Source organism: Cydia fagiglandana, chromosome 1 (genome assembly GCF_963556715.1).
Source record: "Cydia fagiglandana chromosome 1, ilCydFagi1.1, whole genome shotgun sequence".
NCBI classification, from domain to species: domain Eukaryota; kingdom Metazoa; phylum Arthropoda; class Insecta; order Lepidoptera; family Tortricidae; genus Cydia; species Cydia fagiglandana.
The window spans coordinates 14,440,932-14,461,901 of NC_085932.1; the positions used below are offsets into that span (position 1 = coordinate 14,440,932).

Genomic DNA, 20,970 nt, shown 5'->3' on the forward strand with positions numbered 1-20,970 from the left:
TAAGTAGGTTATATGGAGGGACATTAAAAGTTGCGTGCTTACGAAGCTCAAACTAGATGAACTTGTACCTACTCAATATATATTTTTCGTTTACCTCCTCTCACAGCGATCGTTTCACGGAAGTGCGCACTTAAGCATCACCATTGATAGCACGTATACCAGTAAAATGCCTCATCACGTCCCATTTTATAGAATCCCAAATGAAACCCAGGATGTAATGTGTATTTTTCTGACAAAATTTTATACAGGTTTTACCTGACCAGTTTTAAATTTCTTATTTTTTTTTATTAAAGTTGACTGGTTATGGATTTTAAATTGAAAATTGTATATCTAATCATAACTTGAATATAAAACAAACTGACAACGACTAAAATAACTAAATGTACAATTAAATATACCTATCAAAATTTTGTGCTCTTGGTGGGGTGACCATTACTCAGGCAGCGTTAATTTTAAATTGGTAACTGATAAAGGTTTGTAACGTGTAATGGAACGGGGCACGAAAAACAAATTTCATAAAGAAATCGTGTAAGAATTCTAAGAATCAAAATACAGGGACGAACAAAATAAAATTGTATTAAAATGAAGCCGAGACTTTATTAAAATGGGTGTAATAACTCACCAGGGTTGCTTTTGTTATTTCTCAACATTGCTTCGATTCCCATTATTATTTTAATGTTTTTTAAAGTCGTTACTATTTAATTGGTACCGACTCATGCGAATTATTCGGCTAGCTAACTAGTGAAACAAGGTGAAACGTGACTAACATGTACTGAATTAAATGTAATTATTCATCAAAACATAATTTCATTTATGTACACTCAATAAACCCAATCAAAGAGTACATGGCAAAACATCACTGAAATAAATACGTACGTACCTAATGTAAAACTGGTGTTAAGCGATCGAAGTTTTGCATTTAGTTAAAACTAAATACCAGGCAACATTTTAGAATGGAAAGTTCCATTTTAAAGTTGGAAATGCGCACCGCTCTACTTTCCTAGCTGAGATCTTAGCGAGTCTGAAATTATTCTACTTCCATCCTGATCCTTTAATATTGCATAGGAATAGGTAATGTTATGCAAGGGTAACGTTATTTTCACTTATGACTCACAGGTGTCATGGGTCCGTCACCGTGACATCCACCTGCTGACGGTGGGACGCTACACGTACACATCGGACCAGCGGTTCGAGGCGCAGCACAAGCCGCGCTCCGAGGAGTGGGCGCTGCGCATCCGCTCCCCGCAGCGACGCGACTCCGGCCAGTACGAGTGCCAGATCTCCACCACGCCACCCATTGGGCATGCAGTCTTTCTCAATATCGTGGGTAAGATAACAACCACAACACAAGCCACGCTCTAACGGATGGACGCTATGGATCTAACCCGCAGCGGAATGTTTCTAGCAAGTGCGAGTGCCAGATCTCCACCACGCCACCCATTGGGCATGCAGTCTTTCTCAATATCGTGGGTAAGATAACAACCACAACACAAGCCACGCTCTAACGGATGGACGCTATGGATCTAACCCGCAGCGGAATGTTTCTAGCAAGTGCGAGTGCCTGATCTCCACCACGCCACCCATTGGGCATGCAGTCTTTCTCAATATCGTTGGTAAGATAACAACCACAACACAAGTCACGCTCTAACGGATGGACGCTATGGATCTAACCCGCAGCGGAGTGTTTCTAGCAAGTGCGAGTGCCAGATCTCCACCACGCCACCCATTGGGCATGCAGTCTTTCTTAACATCGTAGGTGAAATCCACTTCAAGCAGTTGAGGAGATCAATATTGTGATATGTCCATTACCTACAAGCATTCCTCGACATCCTCTTGCAGGAGACGACTGGAGTATCGTAAATACTCTTCGCCATGTGTATAACTAATGTATGTAGGTATATCGTAATATTTTTATCTGGAGTTGATTTTTTTAACTTGAGTATTAACTATTAGACTTCATGAAATGAAAAGATGATTTTTCAAACTTTTGATTAAGTATATAGACGCGTTTTATTTATTAAAATTTTTATAACATGATAAAAACACTTTTTTAATGATACTTGTATTTTTCCGATAATCAAAATAAAATAAGGAATTATCCTGTTTTACTTATAACATTAAATATTAATTAACTTCGTGTATTAAAATACAATTAAAGCCCATTGAAAATGTTGAAAACTCGTTTCAACACAACAACGTGTTTGTTTTTTTATAAATTTCAGCACCTAGGTATTTGTTAATTATTTTTTACACGCGACATAATCCGTTTCAATAGTTTTATTTTATGTTTATTAATCAAACATGAATAAATGTAAATGATTAAATCCCGGTTCACTTAAATTTTTTAAAAGTTGTTTAAAGTTTAATTAAATATAAGTAGGTACGATACTCACTTTCTTTTTGTACAGAGCCTGAAACAACAATATCAAGTGGCGCCGAACTGTTCATTCAAGCCGACTCCACCATCAACCTCACGTGCACTGTACGACATACGCCCGAACCCCCGTCTTCAATCACTTGGACTCACGCAGACCAGGTCTTTATAAATATTCATTTTAACAATATAATTTTGCTCAGAATAAATTTAAAAGTGGACAAAATTACTGTGTTGCGAGGTGGATCAGATGGCACAGCGCTGGAGTATCGATCCAGAGGCCGTGAGTTCAAGTCTGACCCAAGACAGTAATTTTTCCACTTTTAAATTTATTCTAAGCTTAATTAGCATCATTCGCAGATGTTTCTGCTTGTTAAAAATTAAAAATACCGGGTGTGGCCTGTAACACGAGCAATTAATTAAAACATAGATTGTACTCCTCAAACGGTCACACTTTTGTTTAACAACTTTTAAAAATTATGAAGTATTTAGACTCCCTATTTTTCATACAAAATAAATATTATCTTCAATGGACGCCATCGCCACGCCATATTATTGTCATTGACGTTGCTTGTCACGCCTTTAAACATAACAGAATTCGCAATACATTGCGTCTTAGAATAAACTTTAAAGTGTATTAAAAATCAAACCACAAGTTATTTTTAAAAGTCGCTGAACAAATGTTGATCAGTATACTGAGGACTACAGCCTACAGTTTAATTTTTTGCTCGTATTACAGGCCACACCCGGTATTTTTAATTTTTATTTTGTATAACAAAGTATACAAAATAAAAATTATGTGTGTGTATAACAAAGTATACTAATAACCATATTTTATTGTGTCAAGGATGGCGGGAACCTTGTCCGTCGAAAATACCTTTTTTTGTAAAAAAAAAACTTAAGTCGCCTTAAAATGGTATATTTCAAAGGTCGGACTACCTTAAGTTAATAACGTATCCCGAACAACAGATTATTAAGAATTTTGTTTGCTTACCTAATATTAGAATACTCCTATTATAATTTTATTTCCAAGGCTTATTTTTTATACAAGGACAAAATAAGCATTAATCATAATATATAAAGGCAGTATTAAGCCTATAATATTATTTATATAAGTACAACAGATTTAGCTCTTTGTAGACTTTAGCCACCACTCCTAGGATTCTAGATAACTTACTGAATACATAATCATATACATAAACATATAACTACTGTAGTAAACTTATGTATTTCCCTCGTAGGTGGTTCTGAGAGAGATTACTTTGAAACTAAGAGGGATTTAATCTTAACTCAGTTACAGTATAACTTGCTATATTAAAACAAAACTTGACTACGCTGTTCAAATTTAATTGCATAAACTTTTAAATGTTTTCACAACATCGTCCTTTGTCGTTAATTATAATGTCAAACAAAATTATAACTGTGTGTTCAAAATCATCAAAGAACTTGGATAAATAGCGTAGTTTACAAAGAGGGTGGTTAAATACAGCTATTAAATAAATGCAGTTAGTTTGCGTTCATACGATGGGAACGTAGAAATCTCAATAACCTCCACCGTACTCATATTATTGTGTAACAAAAATGTATTATTAAATGACATCATATCACTGGCATCCGTCATTCCTTCGTGCTGTAAATACCACGATATGAAATATGATATAAATTTTTACGATTCACGTTATAAATTTCCTTGACATGACGTAGCAGCGTACCACAAGACGAAGTTGTATAGTTTAATTATATTTTAGACCCTTATTTAACACACAACCATCACTCATATGAAATTTCTTAATCAAACATGTTTGCAAGAGTATACGTCCTGAATTCTGGAACCATCAGCTTTGTTTTTGATGTTGATATCTTAACTAGTTGTTCAAGACAATATATTAGGATTTCTGGATAGGTACGAGTAATGCTGTCGTAGAAAATGTTGACTGCCAGATCTTAATTATAACTGTTCAATAAACCTGCGGTAGCAGCATGGTTGCATTTTTATCGCATGCCATACTTGTTAGAACGTGACAGGCCCATGGCGATAGGCGATAAAAAATATTTATAGACTTAATAGAAAATATAGCTAGCTTTGGTTAGCTGGAAGAGATCCCTTATAGGGATAAGTTCGCCTTTGTACTTCCATTACTGTAATTTATTTTTGTAAACCTGTGTTGTGTACAATAAAGTGATTACTACTACTACTACTACTAAAATATAAAATTGGATAAACCAAAATAAATAAATAAAATAAAAAATAATTTAGTTACAATTAAACGAACTCATCTTCTTATACATAGAAAATCATAATAGGGCGGCTGGTGGATATCTAGACACGGTGGATGGCTAGCCAGCGCCGAGTGTAATGTTACACGAACCACTTGGTGCCACTTTTGACCCTTCTATAATATATTATATGTATTTTAACAGCAACGTAAGGGACGTTGCTGTTAACAATGATTATGCCAGAAATCCCGCGCTTAACGTGGCTATAGAGAGCCCCCGGAAGGATTGGAAATTCTATTCTAATTTCTATGGATCATTGAGTTTAGAACTTTACTTGGGAAATTCTTGCCACTTTAGGTGTTATATTGAAAAAGAGGGTTGTGAAATTGTATAATGACTGAGTGAGGTGGGGCCCGATTCAGATTTTGAAATAGACATCTATTAGATATCTTTTAGACATCACCAAGACACTATAACGATATGTTTAAGATCTAACCTGTCATATTTGACATTTGCGCGATTCTGGAGATACTCTTGAACGATTTCCACAGATGACTTAGAGATCCAATTCACATCTAATAGATATCTTACTCTATCTAACGTAAAAGTGACATTGGTTGCCCGAATTGCGCTGGAAAAGAGAACTAGTTGATATCTAAACTATAACGTATCTGGAATGGATCTAGTACGTGTCGTCTCTTGTTAATATCTTGAAGTTCGAATACGGCAGTAGGTCTAGGGTTTATCTATCGTTAATAGCTACTACCTACCTATCTAGTATGTAGTTACCACTCTTACGTATTAAGTACGTATTAACTCCCAAGGTATTTGCTAAAATAAAGTATTATCGTACAGAAATTTGTTCTAAAAATGTATTTACTAATTTATCTTTGTCATAGTTCACATCATAATAAGTGCTTAGATTATAATATTTATGATAGTTCCACTTGTCTAACGTGACAGTTTAAGTCAGTATCTTTCATATTTTAGCACGGGCATAAACCAGCCATCAATGCCATCATACGCCAATTTTCCATTCTTATCAAATACCGGGTGTGGCCTGTCACAACAGCAAATAATTAAAACATAGATTGTGCTCCTCAAACGGTGATAACTTTGTTCAACAACTTTTAAAAATTATGAAGTATTTAGACTTTCTATTTTTCATACATAATAAATATTAGCTTCAATGGACGCCATCGGCACGCCATATCATTGTGATTGACGTTGCTTGTCACGCCTTAAAGATAGCAAAATTCGCAATACATTGCGTCTTAGAATAAACTTTAAAGTCAATTCAAGGGTAAACCGGCCTGTAATATGACCAAAAAAATAAACTGTAGGCTGTACTCCTCATACTGACCAACATTTGTTCAGCGACTTTTAAAAATAACTTATGGTTTGATTTTTAATACGGTTTACCCTTGAATTGCCGACAGACATTTCATCGAATGTTATTTCGAAGACAACGTTTCAAGTATTTTCATTTCATCGACAAGTCATTGCGTCGAAGAATTGATACTAGTAAATTTAAATCTGGGACTTTTAATTGGCACTCGAGTTATTTCGTATATAGTTTATATCGTGGTATTTCTTTACGGGTATTCTTATTTCATTTTGGATTGCATTTAATAAAATTTACTACGCATAAAATTATTTCAATATGTAATATTTGACTTTGGTAGCCGTTCGTTTCTGTGTGGGGTCGCAGTTCTAACCTAACCTAAACCTACTTTGAAAGCCGTTCGTTTCTGTGTGGGATCGCAGTTCTAACCTAACCTAAACCTACTTTGATAGCCGTTCGTTTCTGTGTGGAGTCGCAGTTCTAACCTAACCTAAACCTACTTTGAAAGCCGTTCGTTTTTGTGTGGGGTCGCAGTTCTAACCTAACCTAAACCTACTTTGAAAGCCGTTCGTTTCTGTGTGGGGTCGCAGTTCTAACCTAACCTAAATCCACTTTGAAAGCCGTTCGTTTCTGTGTGGGGTCGCAGTACTAACCTAACCTAAACCTACTTTGAAAGCCGTTCGTTTCTGTGTGGGGTCGCAGTTCTAACCTAACCTAAACCGACTTTGATAGCCGTTCGTTTCTGTGTGGGGTCGCAGTTCTAACCTAACCGAAACTTAAAATTGTTACAACAGAAAAATGTATACTTAAATGAGTAGTACGATATATAAAAATGTATGAAAGTAATACGTCGAACAAATGAATTGCAATGTTTAGTAGTTGTGCCTATTAAAATAATTTGAAACGAATCAGCGATCAAGTAATATTCGTTGAATAGTATTTCTACGCAGTAAGAAAAATTGAAATAAATAGTACATGAAACAAAATAACGCCAAACAATATTACTAGTACTAACGTTTCGATGAATCGTTGTCGATGAAATAATATTCTATGAAAAGTTTGTCGGCAAAACAAGGGTACACCATTACAGGCCACACCCGGTATAAACTAAATATATCTTAGCTATACATACTAAAAAAAAACATTAAATATTTAGTTACTAACCATCTCAAATTTCTTTCAGTTAGGCACTTAAAAGTGCGCCACTCTCAGACGTATATAAAATATGAGGTTTTGTGTTGTTGCCAAAACGAGATTGTACTTATTTCTTAGATAGAAATACATTTTAAAGTTACAAACTGCGATATTAAAATCTGCTTTTTCAACTCACTATGCGGTTGGCAAAGGACTGTTCTTTTTGGTTTGTAATTTTAAATGTCTAGTGTGACAGGGTGCGTAGCTGACGTGTGCAATCGTTAACGCTCTGTTGCAAACAAAACGCAACTGTCACTGTCGCACTAGTTAAGTGTGGAAGAGAGACACGACTACGATACGCTACGGAGCGTTAACAATTGGCACGTAGGCTACGCGAGTACGCGCCCAGTGGTGCTACACACGTCTTCGCTTTCTTCGACGCATACGTGCTGCACACGCAAGGCTCGGCCATAAATTTTTTTACAAATAAACACAGTTGACGGCAATGTAGAAAGCCTAGAAGAGTCTTAAAATTTTAGTTCAACTAATAGTATAAATTGCATTACCTTTTCAATTCTAAAATGGGTGTAATTTACTCACTCTTCGTTAATGACTTTTCATTTACCCAAAGTGTTTCATTAACAGGTTATAAATTTTGACTCTGCACGCGGAGGTATCTCCCTGGTCACCGAGAAAGGCATGAAAAGCACAAGCCGTCTGCTGGTGCAGCGGGCGAGGGGCGCCGATGCCGGGCTGTACACGTGTGGGCCTAACAACGCGCCTCCTGCCTCCACCCGAGTCCATGTGTTGTCTGGTGAGCAAATATATAGAAATGCATTAAGAAACAAGAAACTCATCTTCTGGTGTTGGTGCTAGTCCAATACAGATAGACTACGTCACAGTTGTCAATACAGATAGACTACGTCACAGCAGTATATAAAAGTTGAATAATCATAATCATAATAATCATAATCAATAATGCGATCCAGAGACTTAGTAATACTCGTAATGAAGAAAGTACGTATTTATGTATGTACGTATTAATATTGACAATTGTAGTGATTGAAATTAACTGAAAAGATATAAAAATAACATATTTAAGATCTCTATACCGCAAATAACACGTTCGTTACAGTTTCCACACTCGTTTCAGTGTAGAAAAGCTCGTTTCAGTGAATTCCACTTTTGATGGCCTTTAGCATACTTAATTCGATTACCGCTTCCGGACCTCAAAAATCCAAATGTTAAATACTAAATCAAATCTTAATGTCCGGCCGAGGCTTACATAATGGCACACAAAGAACCTTTGAGACTAGTTTTTTTGCGATTGAAATGTTTTAAAGAATATTATATTTTGTGAACATTAAATTTAGCAGAAGGTAGGTAACGCATAATGCGAATATTATAGATAATTCATTTTTGTAGAATTTTCCAAGTCGAATCATTTGTTTGGAGTCTTATACTTTCTTCTTCTGTATCACAGGTATAACTAGGTGCAGAACAACATGAAGAAATATATAATAACCAGAGTAATTAAGTTTTAGATGCTCGTGAAACTTTGCCGCTATTTATTCAACAAAATCTGCCAAGCCGTTCGTTTTACATCCAACCAATTTAGTTAAAAGGACTGAACATTTTAATCTAATGAAAAAACGTGTAGCATTCCTTTTAATATTTGCCGAGCATTTTTTGTTTGTTTTCATTTCATGACATATTTTTCGACTACCATCTATTTTTCACAATTGATCTATTTCAAATGGCGGTATAAGTAAATATGTAGTTGGCAAAATGAGCAAAACTTTTGGACTATTTTTTGTTCTCGTCAAAAACCATAAACTTAAACACAATTAAAATTAAAGATTAGTTTCGCCCGTATGTTCTTCGAATAAATGAATATGAACTTAATTTAATGTGAAAATATGGATTACGTTATTTCCGGCATTTATTTATTTAAACTTTATTGCAAAATACATGAAAGTGCAAATGGAGGACTTAATGCTAGAAGGCTTTGCTCTACCAGTAAACTAAGGACTAAACCAAGAGATTGGCATACGGCATGCGTTAACAATAAAAATAAAAGTATTCCATTTAATTTCCCTGGGTACGGGGTGTGGTTTATAAATTGGACAGTTAACCTTAACAACTGAATGTGATAAATATGAAAAAAAATGAGTGGTAAAATAAAAAGATGGGGTAATTATACCCCAGCATTTAAGTGAATGGGGTAATTATACCCCAGTATTTTATTTTAAGCAAAATAAATGAGGATGTTTGTAAACCATTGAATAATTGAAACTACCTGACGGACAACAGAGTGACCAAAATTATTTTTATTTAAGTCAATACTTGAATAGAAACCCGAATACAATAAGAAATTTATACTTGTTATTCGGACTTGCAAGATCCTCTGGACTGGAGCTACTAAGAATTATCCGGGGGATTATCTAATCCACCACGGTAGTCTTGTTCGGGTCAAGTTATGAATATTTAACTGAAGGTATTTTGCAGACTTAGCCTTCCGTGCTGTTAATACGGTTTTACAAATACAGGCTTTAGCATAAAGAGATATGTTGTATTGTACTATACTTTGTATCTTTAGGTATTTAAATAAAACTAAACAAATAATTTGTCCATTTTCGAATAGTTATAACATTTACTAGTTAATCAACCAAATGCAAAACCGCCAGGATATGACACTGAACGACCTGACTTCTAACTTACATTATTTGATCGTGTAATGTTTTCATCTACCCTCAACTGGCTTTAGGTAAAAATATTATTTTATGACAGCCAGAGCTGCCCTAAGCAGAAAACAAGTAACTCATTTTTGACAAATTTTTGAGGAGAGCAAAAAAACGTAATTTGTCTGTTTTGTTAGGTATTTGGTCTAAAATATAACATCTTTTTATACCATTATGTTAAGGGCGATAAAATTAAGCTTATACAGACTTAATTTTTTTATATTCTTGTATATAAAACTTTGTACAGGCATAAAATGTTTTCTGTGTAGTTTACTGCCGGAAAATCTGAGAACCATTCTACACAAATTCAAGTATCTCGTGTTTAGCTTTGAAATAGCAAGCACTTTAGCTTCTTAAATACTAAACATATTTGGCTCTCCGCTCAATAACTTTTCAAATTTTCATGCAATTCTGAAGGAAATGGTATCAAATGAAAGCTAATGACATAAGCTACCGATAACTCATTTTTGTTTCTTTCTGGTTTGTCGACTTCAAAATTTCTGTTACATAATAAAACGCTTGAAAAGATTATATTTTTTTTATATATATTTAAGACTCATTTTCTCTTGGAAAATATACTTTTTTTTTATTAGTAATTGATGTTGGCATCCTCAGACCTTCTGACACATGGTTATTGGTACCTATTTCATCGATTTTATTTATTGCCAGTGATTATTTTGTGATACAATGTCCCATTCCTTCAACAAACCCTCTGTCTTCGTGGATGGGTGGTTTTAAACTTCTAAACTTCTAACGTAAAAAAAGATACGGTAGTTTATGTCAAAATACGTAAGTATTCGTCTCAAGTCGTCTTCAGTCTCAAGGGAATCAAAATTAAAACTGGTAGGTAGTAGGTAGCTTAAGGAAGTCCCGTTGACCTAGAACTATGAAATGTGGCAAGTAATATTGTCTTACACTATAAGTAGAAGGAAAAACCTGAAAACTCTAAAGTACCTACAAATAAAGAAATAATTTAAATTTGTAAGGTGGGCGAGTTCGACTTGCACTTGCATTTTTTATAGTCCTATTCGACAGATGTCTTTGATAGGAATGAGGCTGGTGCATGGCATGGTGAGAACTGGTCAGTCCATAAAAATCAATATTTGGGAACAATCTTGATTTTTGTGACTGCCCTGTCCGTTGACCTAGGGAATAATAATTTGGGGAAATTAAGCAAAGTTTGTACAGTCAAGGAATTTAAATTCCGACCCATTTCGTACTTTGTCACAGTGACAACCGTATGAGGTCTCTAGCGGCTTTCATATTGATTGTCACTGTGACAAAGTACGAAATGGGTCGGAATTTAAATTCCTTGACTGTACTATGAGTACTAGGCGACGATGCCGACGATATACATACATACTTGCATAGATAAATACTTAGGTACATAGTTACTTTATTTACTATTTAACTTTACTTATGTAACAAAGTAAAAATCTAATTAAATCCTTCAAGTCAGTTTTCCCTATTTCTTATAAAGCAATGTCGATTCTTGGCTATGTTACCTATTAATATGGCAAGTAATTGGTGGTTCTCTTTAGTGGCTAGATTTAAACCAAAAACTGCAGAGATTTTGACAGCACACACAGTGCAGGTGTTATTTTAAACGTCAAACTTCTATGAAATTATGATATAAATAACACTGGCACTGAGTGTGCTCTCAACATCTCTGCAGACTTTTCTCGGTCTAACTCTAATAATAGACTCCTCGAGATTGATCTTAGATGATTCACTTTACCACATAATAAATATATGTCTTTATAAAAAATAAATTTCTGGATTAAATATTTCCCTTTTGGTCAATTGAATCAAGTCAGTTATTGTTTGTTTCTATTTTTCGGCATGATTATGATTTCCTCTTTCTTTGCATTCTAGTGTTCTGTTTTCGTTACTGTAAACAATACAGATAATTTTAATTGTTTTAATAACACTTTTTCTTTATACTTAAATCTCACAGACTCTCTCACGTGTTAGCCTTTGACACGAATATTGCTAAACAAATTTGTTCTCTATGTATACGTTTAAACAAGGTACCTTCTGTATAACTATGTAACTAATTTCTAACCTAAATTGCAGATTGTGTTGGGAGATACTTGTATTACCATTGTAATAAACTGATTCGCAATTACGAACATCTACGCTAAACTCAAGTATCTCAGTCATCTATATGAATTACAAGTATCTCTGTTTAGTTACTTGAATTTAGCGTAGAAATGGGGCATATACTTGAATTCAGCGTAGAATACAGGGTCAAAAAAATATACTTGGATTTTAAAAACATGAATATTTTAAAAACTACGCATTATTTTACAGTTATTTTTTTGGTGAAAGATGCGCCTGAAATTGTAGATTCCGAAAATCCAAAAAACCCGTTTTTGAAAATTTCCGAGATACTTGTTTTCTGCTTAGGGCAGCCGCAGATGTATACATGGATAGATTTAACTCCATAAAAGTAATTCAAAAGTCAGAAACTACTAGTAGAGTAAATCTGACTAAGGTGTAACGTTACAGCCTAGTTGCAGCCCAGTCCTAAGTGAATGAATATTTCGATCGTTTTAGCCTCGGCCTGCCCACCATGCTAAATTTAAGCCATTGAAATTTAAACCGAATTATTTCAAAAATAGAGGTAATTTTATATTGTTTCACATTTTAAGTAAAAACAAAAAAAAAACAGTGTAAACTCAACCTATCCAAGTTTTCATTCATAACTTGCTAAAAATGGAATATGTCCATTATAAATCACATTGAACAGGACAGGATATATTGTGGTTTAAATTAAAGGAAATAAAAAAGAAACTTACTATGAGGTGCCGCAACGTACGTAACGTAGAAAATCTAAGAGTAAATTTAACACTGTTATGAGACATTTTTTTAGTCAATTAACACAGACCATAGACTAAACTAGTTTAATAAAGCGTGTCGGTTTTGTATGCATATTACAAGATACAAGCAATTTATGTACTACATTGATTTGTCACGACCCAATCATTACAAGACATTTTCTATTGTAGTATTCATTAACAAACACCCTAGTTCATAGATAGTATGCGGTCGTAGACTTAAATGAGGAATAATATATCATTTAAAAATGTATAATTTCATTTTTTTTAAATATATTTACCATTTTATTAAAAAGCATATTTTTCTCAGGTGAACATCCAGCGGCGATGCAGCAAGGCTGTGCAAAATCATCTCTCGACAAAATGACAACAATACTGTGCTGTCTTTTGAGCTTCTACTTTCTAAATAAATCGTTTTTTGACCTACAGTTTGGTACTTAACTTCATCTTTATGTAAATTGATTTATAACTATAAAAAATACACTAGTTATTTGTATATATATATTTAATTCTCATCTATGTGAACTTTTTTTTTAAATCTGTGAGTAGTGTTTTTTTTTAGCAATTCCAATGCATCCTGTAATTACAAAATGTTGTGACTGTTATTAGTACATAAATGTAATTTTATAAGGACTGTAAAAATTAGTTTAATTAAAAAATACATCATCGAATAATAAATACTTAAATTGAAAAAAGTTTTATTGAGACCTACAGGCCTATTCGGATTTCGAGATAATCACAAGATCTAGAGACGATTTAGAAATCAACTAGATTTACATTAGATATTGACTAGATGTGACTTGGATATCTAAGTCATGACTTGTCGAAATCGTTCAAGAGGACCTCCAGAATCGTGGAAACGTCAAATTTGACATATGTATCTATCTTACAATAGTACATTATTGTCGAGGCTCGGAAGTAGCTACTTGCAGGCTGAGGATTCGTTTTAAACGGACGACCTTGGGAGTCCGTTTAATTGAATCCGAAGCCAGCAAGTAGCCTTCTAGCCGAGTCATATATAGTGCTTTTCTCAAAAATGGTGCAAGAAATATAAATATCATAGAAATATTTTACAAAAGCAACATTCTTACGTATATATTTTCACAGAACAAAGCCCTTGCCGCCTTTTTTATTTTTTTTAATAAAAAAATAGAAGTGTATTTTTCTGCCGAAAATACGCCAACCTATTTGAGACAGCTAAATAGTCGCGGTACTAATCATCTGTTTGGCTGTTTAATGGGCCTGTGCCTTCATTTGATATGGCCATTACAACTTTTAAAAAGTTTGGAACTCGACAAATAATGGAATTTGTATGCAACATTGCAGTCCTAAAATCGAGACTGCAATGTTTTTAACTTTTTAATTTTTGACTGACCATAAACTCCGCGCTTCGCGACCTATTTTTTAGATGGCAAAGTCGACTTTGCCGTTCATTTTTGAGAAAATATCTTTAAATTATCTATATCGTAACTTGTTGAAGTCTAGTAGAAATCTAATTCATTTTCCGAATCGAGCCGCTAATAGTATTCCTTTTCCAAGGTAACCTTTGACTGAAGTATATCATGTAGGACGCTATCAGAGCAGCTTTTTAATAGTTTCTGCAGATTGCGTTTTCAGCATAGTATTGCACATTTCCACTACTGCTGTGCACTTGGTGTTTTTAAATACAGGTACAAGAGTACTAACTACTGTCTTGTACAGGGATAGTACACTTATTTATAGACACCATTCTATTGTCATCACACGTAACACCAAACAAATATTGTATTGTTACTCAGCTTTTAGAATTATATGTGTCGCAGCCATCTGGTTTAGTAAGCCAACTAATTAGTTGGCTAGGCCGACAGAAAAAAACACTCAAAGTTTAACAACTTGGGGTATTGAAAAGTTAGCTCTATGAAAACGACTGGTTCACTCAGCCAAGTGATCTAAAGTAACTTATAAGTCGCTTAGATTTATTTGGTAGTCACCAAGTGAAATGGATTTTCAAATCGTTTCAAAGGCCACAGAAGGATGATCTTTTTAAGCGAATAATTTTATTGTAATAAAAGCGTCCCTGATGAACGTCTTTGGGAGGTCGTTTACCGAAGGCGAAGTGTTTCGCACTAAAATATGGGAGCATTTCTTAAATTTTCAAAGGTAATTACGCAATTTTAGCGAAAACGGGCCTTTAATAAGATGGTTTAATTTATTTTATCACGCAATTTGTGTGCATTGCCGTACTCAGACTCGGAGCAGGTTATTTTTATGACTTTGTTGGTAAGCGTTAAACTTATTTTAAGAAAATACTGTGTTATTATGAATACTAACATGTAGGTATCGTCGGGAGTACAGTCCCCTAAAAATCTACAACGAAATATTTTGGTTGCTTAATAGTACGGACATTTTATCCTATTTGGAATGGGGCTTACCATCTTTGACAACAGAGTTGAGGGATTATTTCACAAATTGGGTTCATGGACTGTTGAGATATAACCATAACTAAGTGGGTTAATAATATTTATCAGAGGAAAACGCGTAGAACTTTTCTTTTACCGTTGATAAAATATTGTATGAATTAAAATATAAACGTTATATACCTAATGCGTGCAAAATTGTTTGCGGCTTTTTTACAGGTACAGGAGGGAAACTAGCAGAAAAATCACCTGATAGTAACAATCTACCGTCGCTTATGGACACCTACAAGCGCAGAGGGGTTTTAAGTGCGTTGCCGGAATTTAAGATAGGAGTACGCTCTTAAATTGAAGGTTTAAAATCATATCGGTTCGGAAATACCGCAGATGACAGTTCATTCTACACCTACAGGTGGAATAAATTAAATATCTTAGAGTAAATCTTAATAAACCTGCTTACATATATTATTCTCGACTTGGGTGATGTTTACTGTACATAGTTCAAACTTCGAGTAGTTCGTAAAATATTTTCCAGTGCCATCGCAAAAAAGAAAATAAAGTAACAATATTAAATTTAATTAAAATGGCTATTGACTGGAGAATCAGAGATTGAATCTGCGGAAACAGACTTAATGGAAAGCAACGTTACCAATAGCCAATTCATTGGGGCCGGTAATAAACCCTTTTAGGGCAAACCCCATTAATTTCACTAAAAACCTCTGGTGAAGAAATTAATACCGCCGAATTCCTTCGCCAATAACCATTTGTCCAGAAACCTTTGCAATTTAATTATTTCTCGGAGCATTTGAGTTACGTAAGGGAAAGTTGCCGAGTGCCACCTTGATTTCAAAGAGCTATATCAATCGTGCACTTCAACCCGGTAGTGAAATAGCAGTCTAATTTAATTTTGCTTTCTTTGATTAAATTTTGCTCTTCGAAGTAGTTACAGCAATATTGAGCACATTCTTAATCACAAAGGCTAAGAGCTCGCCCCGGAAAACGGTCAACGATTTTAAAAGCAACGAAACCTGTTTACTTATCTTGCTGTAAAAGTACGCTGTTAACTAGATGCGAGCTTGTGTTAAGAACGTTTATTTTAACAAATAACTTTGATACTAGCAAGTTGATATAATGTCTCATGTTCACATTTATGGTTCACATAAATTCCTTCTTTCTTAAACAGACATACATCTTCAATATTCTAATTGCTGAAACCGTGAACTATTATGGTCTAAAACTAGACTCACGCTTTTTCTATTAGAATTATTACAAAGCTTTATTTCATTTTTCATCAAATTATTTAAAAATAACAAACAAATAAAAAGGGTTGTGGCAATTTCCTAATTTCCCCAACCGTGAAATATTGTTGCTCTAAATAACTATAGTTCCGTTTTTACTATTATCATGCCAAAGTGATCAATGATCAATTTGATAATTGATTTGTATTAATTTCGTTCAGGGGCATTGTTTTATAAACCCAAGGAATCCAAAGGTTTGTTACAATTAGTCTATAATTAGAATGCTAAAACTGAGAATGACTTACCTTACTCAAATTTTCGAATTTCAAAATAGGTCAATTATTTTAATTATTTATGAGCATTGTAATATTTATATTAATAGCGACATCTGTTGAAATTAAATATATATTTTAACTACGTGAATTAAATTCCGTATTCGTTTATGGCACTGTCTTGACAATTTTCTAATATTCCTCGAGGAAAGCCTTAAACTCATTTAAACCCATGGTCACGTCGGAATTAGTAAAAATCTTTTCTTTGGTTAGCTTAAATTAATTCACGTTTTTCTAATTAAATAAGGCCACCGAATATAATTGCATTAAGTTTGTAGAACAAATAGAAATTGATAGAAATTACCATTTCTTTTTATTATTTCTTGTTTTTCTATTGATAACACACACATTGATTCCCAATAACAAACAGAAAATTGTACTTCTTCCAAAACCGTATTTAATACTTGCTTCTACCTGCAACCACAACTGCATGGAATGCCGAAGATTTATAATATACGATGAACTACGAAGTACTAAACTGTCATTCTATGGAACTTGCTTACCATGTAAACAAACCGACATGCTGAAAACTCAGGCCACGTAGCCAAGATGCCGATCGCTTACGCTCCGTAGCGATCGAAACGCAACTGTCACTGTCGCACTAATATGGAAGAGTGATAGAGAGACATATTGCTTTTCGTTGTCGAAGCGATTGCGATTGTAACCTTGGCTAGGCCGGCTGAATTATTAATTTACTAGTGACTTTTGTTTGCATAGTTAGTTAGCAAGTTCCATAGAATGATACTTTATATAAATATATCTTCATAAAAACTGATCGTCCAGTCCCGTTTTATAAAGTAATTAATAATGTGTAAAAATCAGTGTCTCACGTGTGTCGTCGATTCGAGATTTAGGGATTACTCTGGACGCTAAACTCTCCTTTAATGAACACATAGATAATATTGTGACGAGAGCCTATAAAAAGTTAGGCATGATCTTGCGTTTAAGTAAACCGTTCAAAAGTACGCTCACGTTAAAAGTCTTGTATTACTCTTTCGTCCGTAGTATTTTGGAGTTTGGTAGTGTTGTTTGGAGCCCACATTTCGGTATTCATCAGTCTCGACTTGAAAGGATTCAGAAATTTTTTTGTAAGTCCCTTGATTATAGAACCGGCCGCTATAACTGTGACTATCTTTCGTCAGCAGCTAGACATAGACTTCCTCCTTTGGAAAAAAGAAGAGCATATCTAGATATTTTATTCTTATTTAAAATTATTAGAAATCATATTGATTCCAACCCACTATTAGAAAACATTTCCTTCAAAATTTCTCGGTTCCACTCACGTTCTAAACCTACCTTTTCTATTTCTTCCTGTGGCACACAGTATGCTAAAAATTCTTTCTTTAGGCGCACTTGTAATATGTATAATGAATCGCTTAATGATATAGACATTTTTGTTCATAGTTTGTCCGTTTTCAAGAACAAAGTTCGGCATATTTTGTTTTCTAGTAATTGAAAAAATTGTTTCTAGTTATATTTCGCATTGTATTCTTACTTTATTTGCGTGTAGTATTCACAACTATATAATACCTTCGGGTAATTTATAATTAAGTAACCTACTACCTTTATTGTAATAGTCAACCTAGTAACATATGAAACTTTAGGCCTATTTTCAATAATTTTTGTAAGACTTATTTGTAAAAGGCTGTTTGTTTTCTAAATAAATTAAAAAAAAAAAATGGTGAATGTTTAAATCAGTGTTAGGCCTTACAGACACTACGAAGTTCCCAGCCCAGTTCGTTGGTGTCACAATCGCAGTCGTGAGCCGTTTTGCGCAATGCCATTCTTATTTGTTTAAAGGCTAGTTGTATCGTGATGAGAATAAAATCTAAAACAGAAAAATCTAGTAGATTGAAGAGATATCATATCATCGGTAAGTAGAGTTAGACCAAGTTAAACGTCAAAATTAACCCTTTAATGCTCAAAAAAATATTTCTATTTTTTTCTGCTTTTAAGCACATAAATGAGTTCTTAGGGGTAATATAAAGTACAGAAAAATAATAAAAAAAATTTTTTTTATATGATATTGTAGAAAACATATGTTAAGAATACTCAACATTGCCCAACTTTCACAATATCACCATTGGCAACCAATGTTGAGTACTCTCAACATTGCGCATGATTTAGAGATAATGAAGAAATAAAAAATTTATAGTTTTTAATAAAAAGTTTCTATTGAGTGTCATGAAAAGAGTAGAAACGATTTGTTTTTGCTACTAGGCGAGACATAATATCAATTTTGAATATGTTCGTGTATCCTATTTTGCAATATGTTCAAGGTGTACACTGATTTTATATACTGATGAACTACAAGATGTGGAGGTCTTGGAACTTGAAGCTTCTAAAAAAAAACAGGGCCCAGCCCTGTTTTTAGGTTTCCATACACAAAGGGTAAAAACGGAACCCTACCACTCCACCACAGTCTGTCACCAGGCTGTATCTCATGAAAGTCATGAACCGTAGTAGCTACAGCTACACAGTTGAAAATTTCGCAGATGATGTATTTCTGTTGCCGCTGTAACAACAAATACTAAAAAGTACGGAACCCTCGGTGGGCGAGTCCGCCTCGCACTTTTCTAGTTTCTTTTTAGCAGCTCCATTGCTAGTTGTGTAGTAGTCTTAATTTATTCAGTAGCATAGTCTTTTCAGTAGCTCCTGCTTGTCGCCGATACAACAACCAGACATTATTTACTTTTATCTATAAAATCTGGATATCCAAAGAAGTTCGTAAACCTCATTCGCCAATTCCACGATGGCATGAAAGCGCAGGTTCAACAGGAAAACGAACTCTTTGAGGAGATCCAGGTTACAAGCGAAGTGAAGCAGGGATGTGTCATGGCACCCACACTATTTGCCATATACATGCTTCTCAGTGGAGACAACTAAATGTGAGGGGCCTGAAAAAGGTGTCTTAAAGGTTCAGGGCGAAGTCTAAAGTGCGACGAGTCTACATATTAGAGATACTCTACGCTGACGACATATGCCTTATGTCTGGCAGTATGGCGCATCTCCAAAGCTACGTTGATGCATTAAACCACCCTTGGCAACAATTCGGGCTGGTAATAAGTATTTCCAAAACACAAAACCTCAACAACCACCCTGTGGAGTTGAATCTGATTAAAAACCAGTGAATCTAGATGGGAAACCACTAGATGAAGTCTTATTTTAAATATCTTGGGATCCCTATACGACATGACAACACCCTGGCTTCAGAAATACCATCTCGCATCGCCAAAGCCGCTCCCATGATATCAAGTTTGAAACTAAGATAAGCATCTATAAGGCCGTAATAATCCCAGTTCTGTATGGCGCAGAGACACGATACCTGTACAAGCCAGATATCAAAAGACTAGACACGCACCACCTAAGATGTCTAATGTTTAGGTACTCAGAATTAAATGGCAGGACCGTATTCCAAACTCTGAGGTTCTGCGTCGTTCCGGGATGTACGGCATGGAGGCACTATTGATGCAGCGTCAGCTCAGGTGGTGTGGGCATGTTCTTCGGATGGACGATCGCCGCCTGCCTAAAGCTATATTCTACTCAGAATTAGCAGAGGGCAAGCGGAAGCACGGCGGACATGCTCAAGCGTCACCTAAACGTGTGTGATATCGATCCTGCACGTTGGGATGGGAAGAGCTCGCTGCAAAACGGTCATCTTGGCGGTCCACCACCTTTGAATTCATCAAGTCGTGGATGTTGCATCTTCCCTTATATTAACCTTCTTATCAGCCTAACACGAATGTACTTTATTCATAGCGTCGCAGTGTTAAGAATGCTCAACATGCGTTACACTAAGTATATTTCTAAGAATCTCGCAATGTTGAGCATTCTCAACACGTATAATGGTAACCCAGTCCTGTGTTAGTTAGGCTGCTATTGTGTTATAAAAACATAAAAACACAAAGCACACACCCTCAAGAACACATTGTAATAGTATTTCAATCGACATTATAGGTATAAATATTTTTTTATATTTTTTAATTAACTTGCGTCCTGAGGACAATTGCTGTCGTGGCACCATTTTGCCATTAACTGTCAAAATACGTGCGCCTGGACAATAATCTCACTCGTCGAAGATGCGTTAGGTTTTAAACTATCATTTTATTAAAAAAAAGTACTGAGTTTAAGTGAAAATTACGTTGCAATATTTTTTTGATTCTAATGTTAAGCATACTCAACATTGCGAATTAAAGGGTTAAGTATATGAAATTATGACGTAAAAATAACACTTGCACTGCGTGGGCTATCAAAATCGCTGAAGACTTATCTTGGTCTACACTATGTAATTTCATATTGCATTTACTTATTTCTTGCTTAAAACAAATACTAAGCGTTCATCTTGTTTCTTTATGA

General features: G+C 34.7%; 1 protein-coding gene across 2 annotated transcripts in view; it reads left to right on the plus strand.

The window, feature by feature from the left end:
* The window catches only part of LOC134664772 (uncharacterized), a 36,120-nt gene extending 22,772 nt beyond the window's left edge, over window positions 1-13,348 (plus strand). For both annotated transcript variants that reach the window (XM_063521519.1, XM_063521526.1), the window contains 4 exons: window positions 1,117-1,327; window positions 2,409-2,536; window positions 7,716-7,884; window positions 12,962-13,348. In XM_063521519.1, the coding sequence (XP_063377589.1) occupies window positions 1,117-1,327; window positions 2,409-2,536; window positions 7,716-7,884; window positions 12,962-13,092 (639 nt within the window). In that variant the 3' untranslated portion in view covers window positions 13,093-13,348. The remainder of the gene's footprint in view (window positions 1-1,116; window positions 1,328-2,408; window positions 2,537-7,715; window positions 7,885-12,961) is intronic.
* The last annotated feature ends 7,622 nt before the right edge of the window (window positions 13,349-20,970 follow it).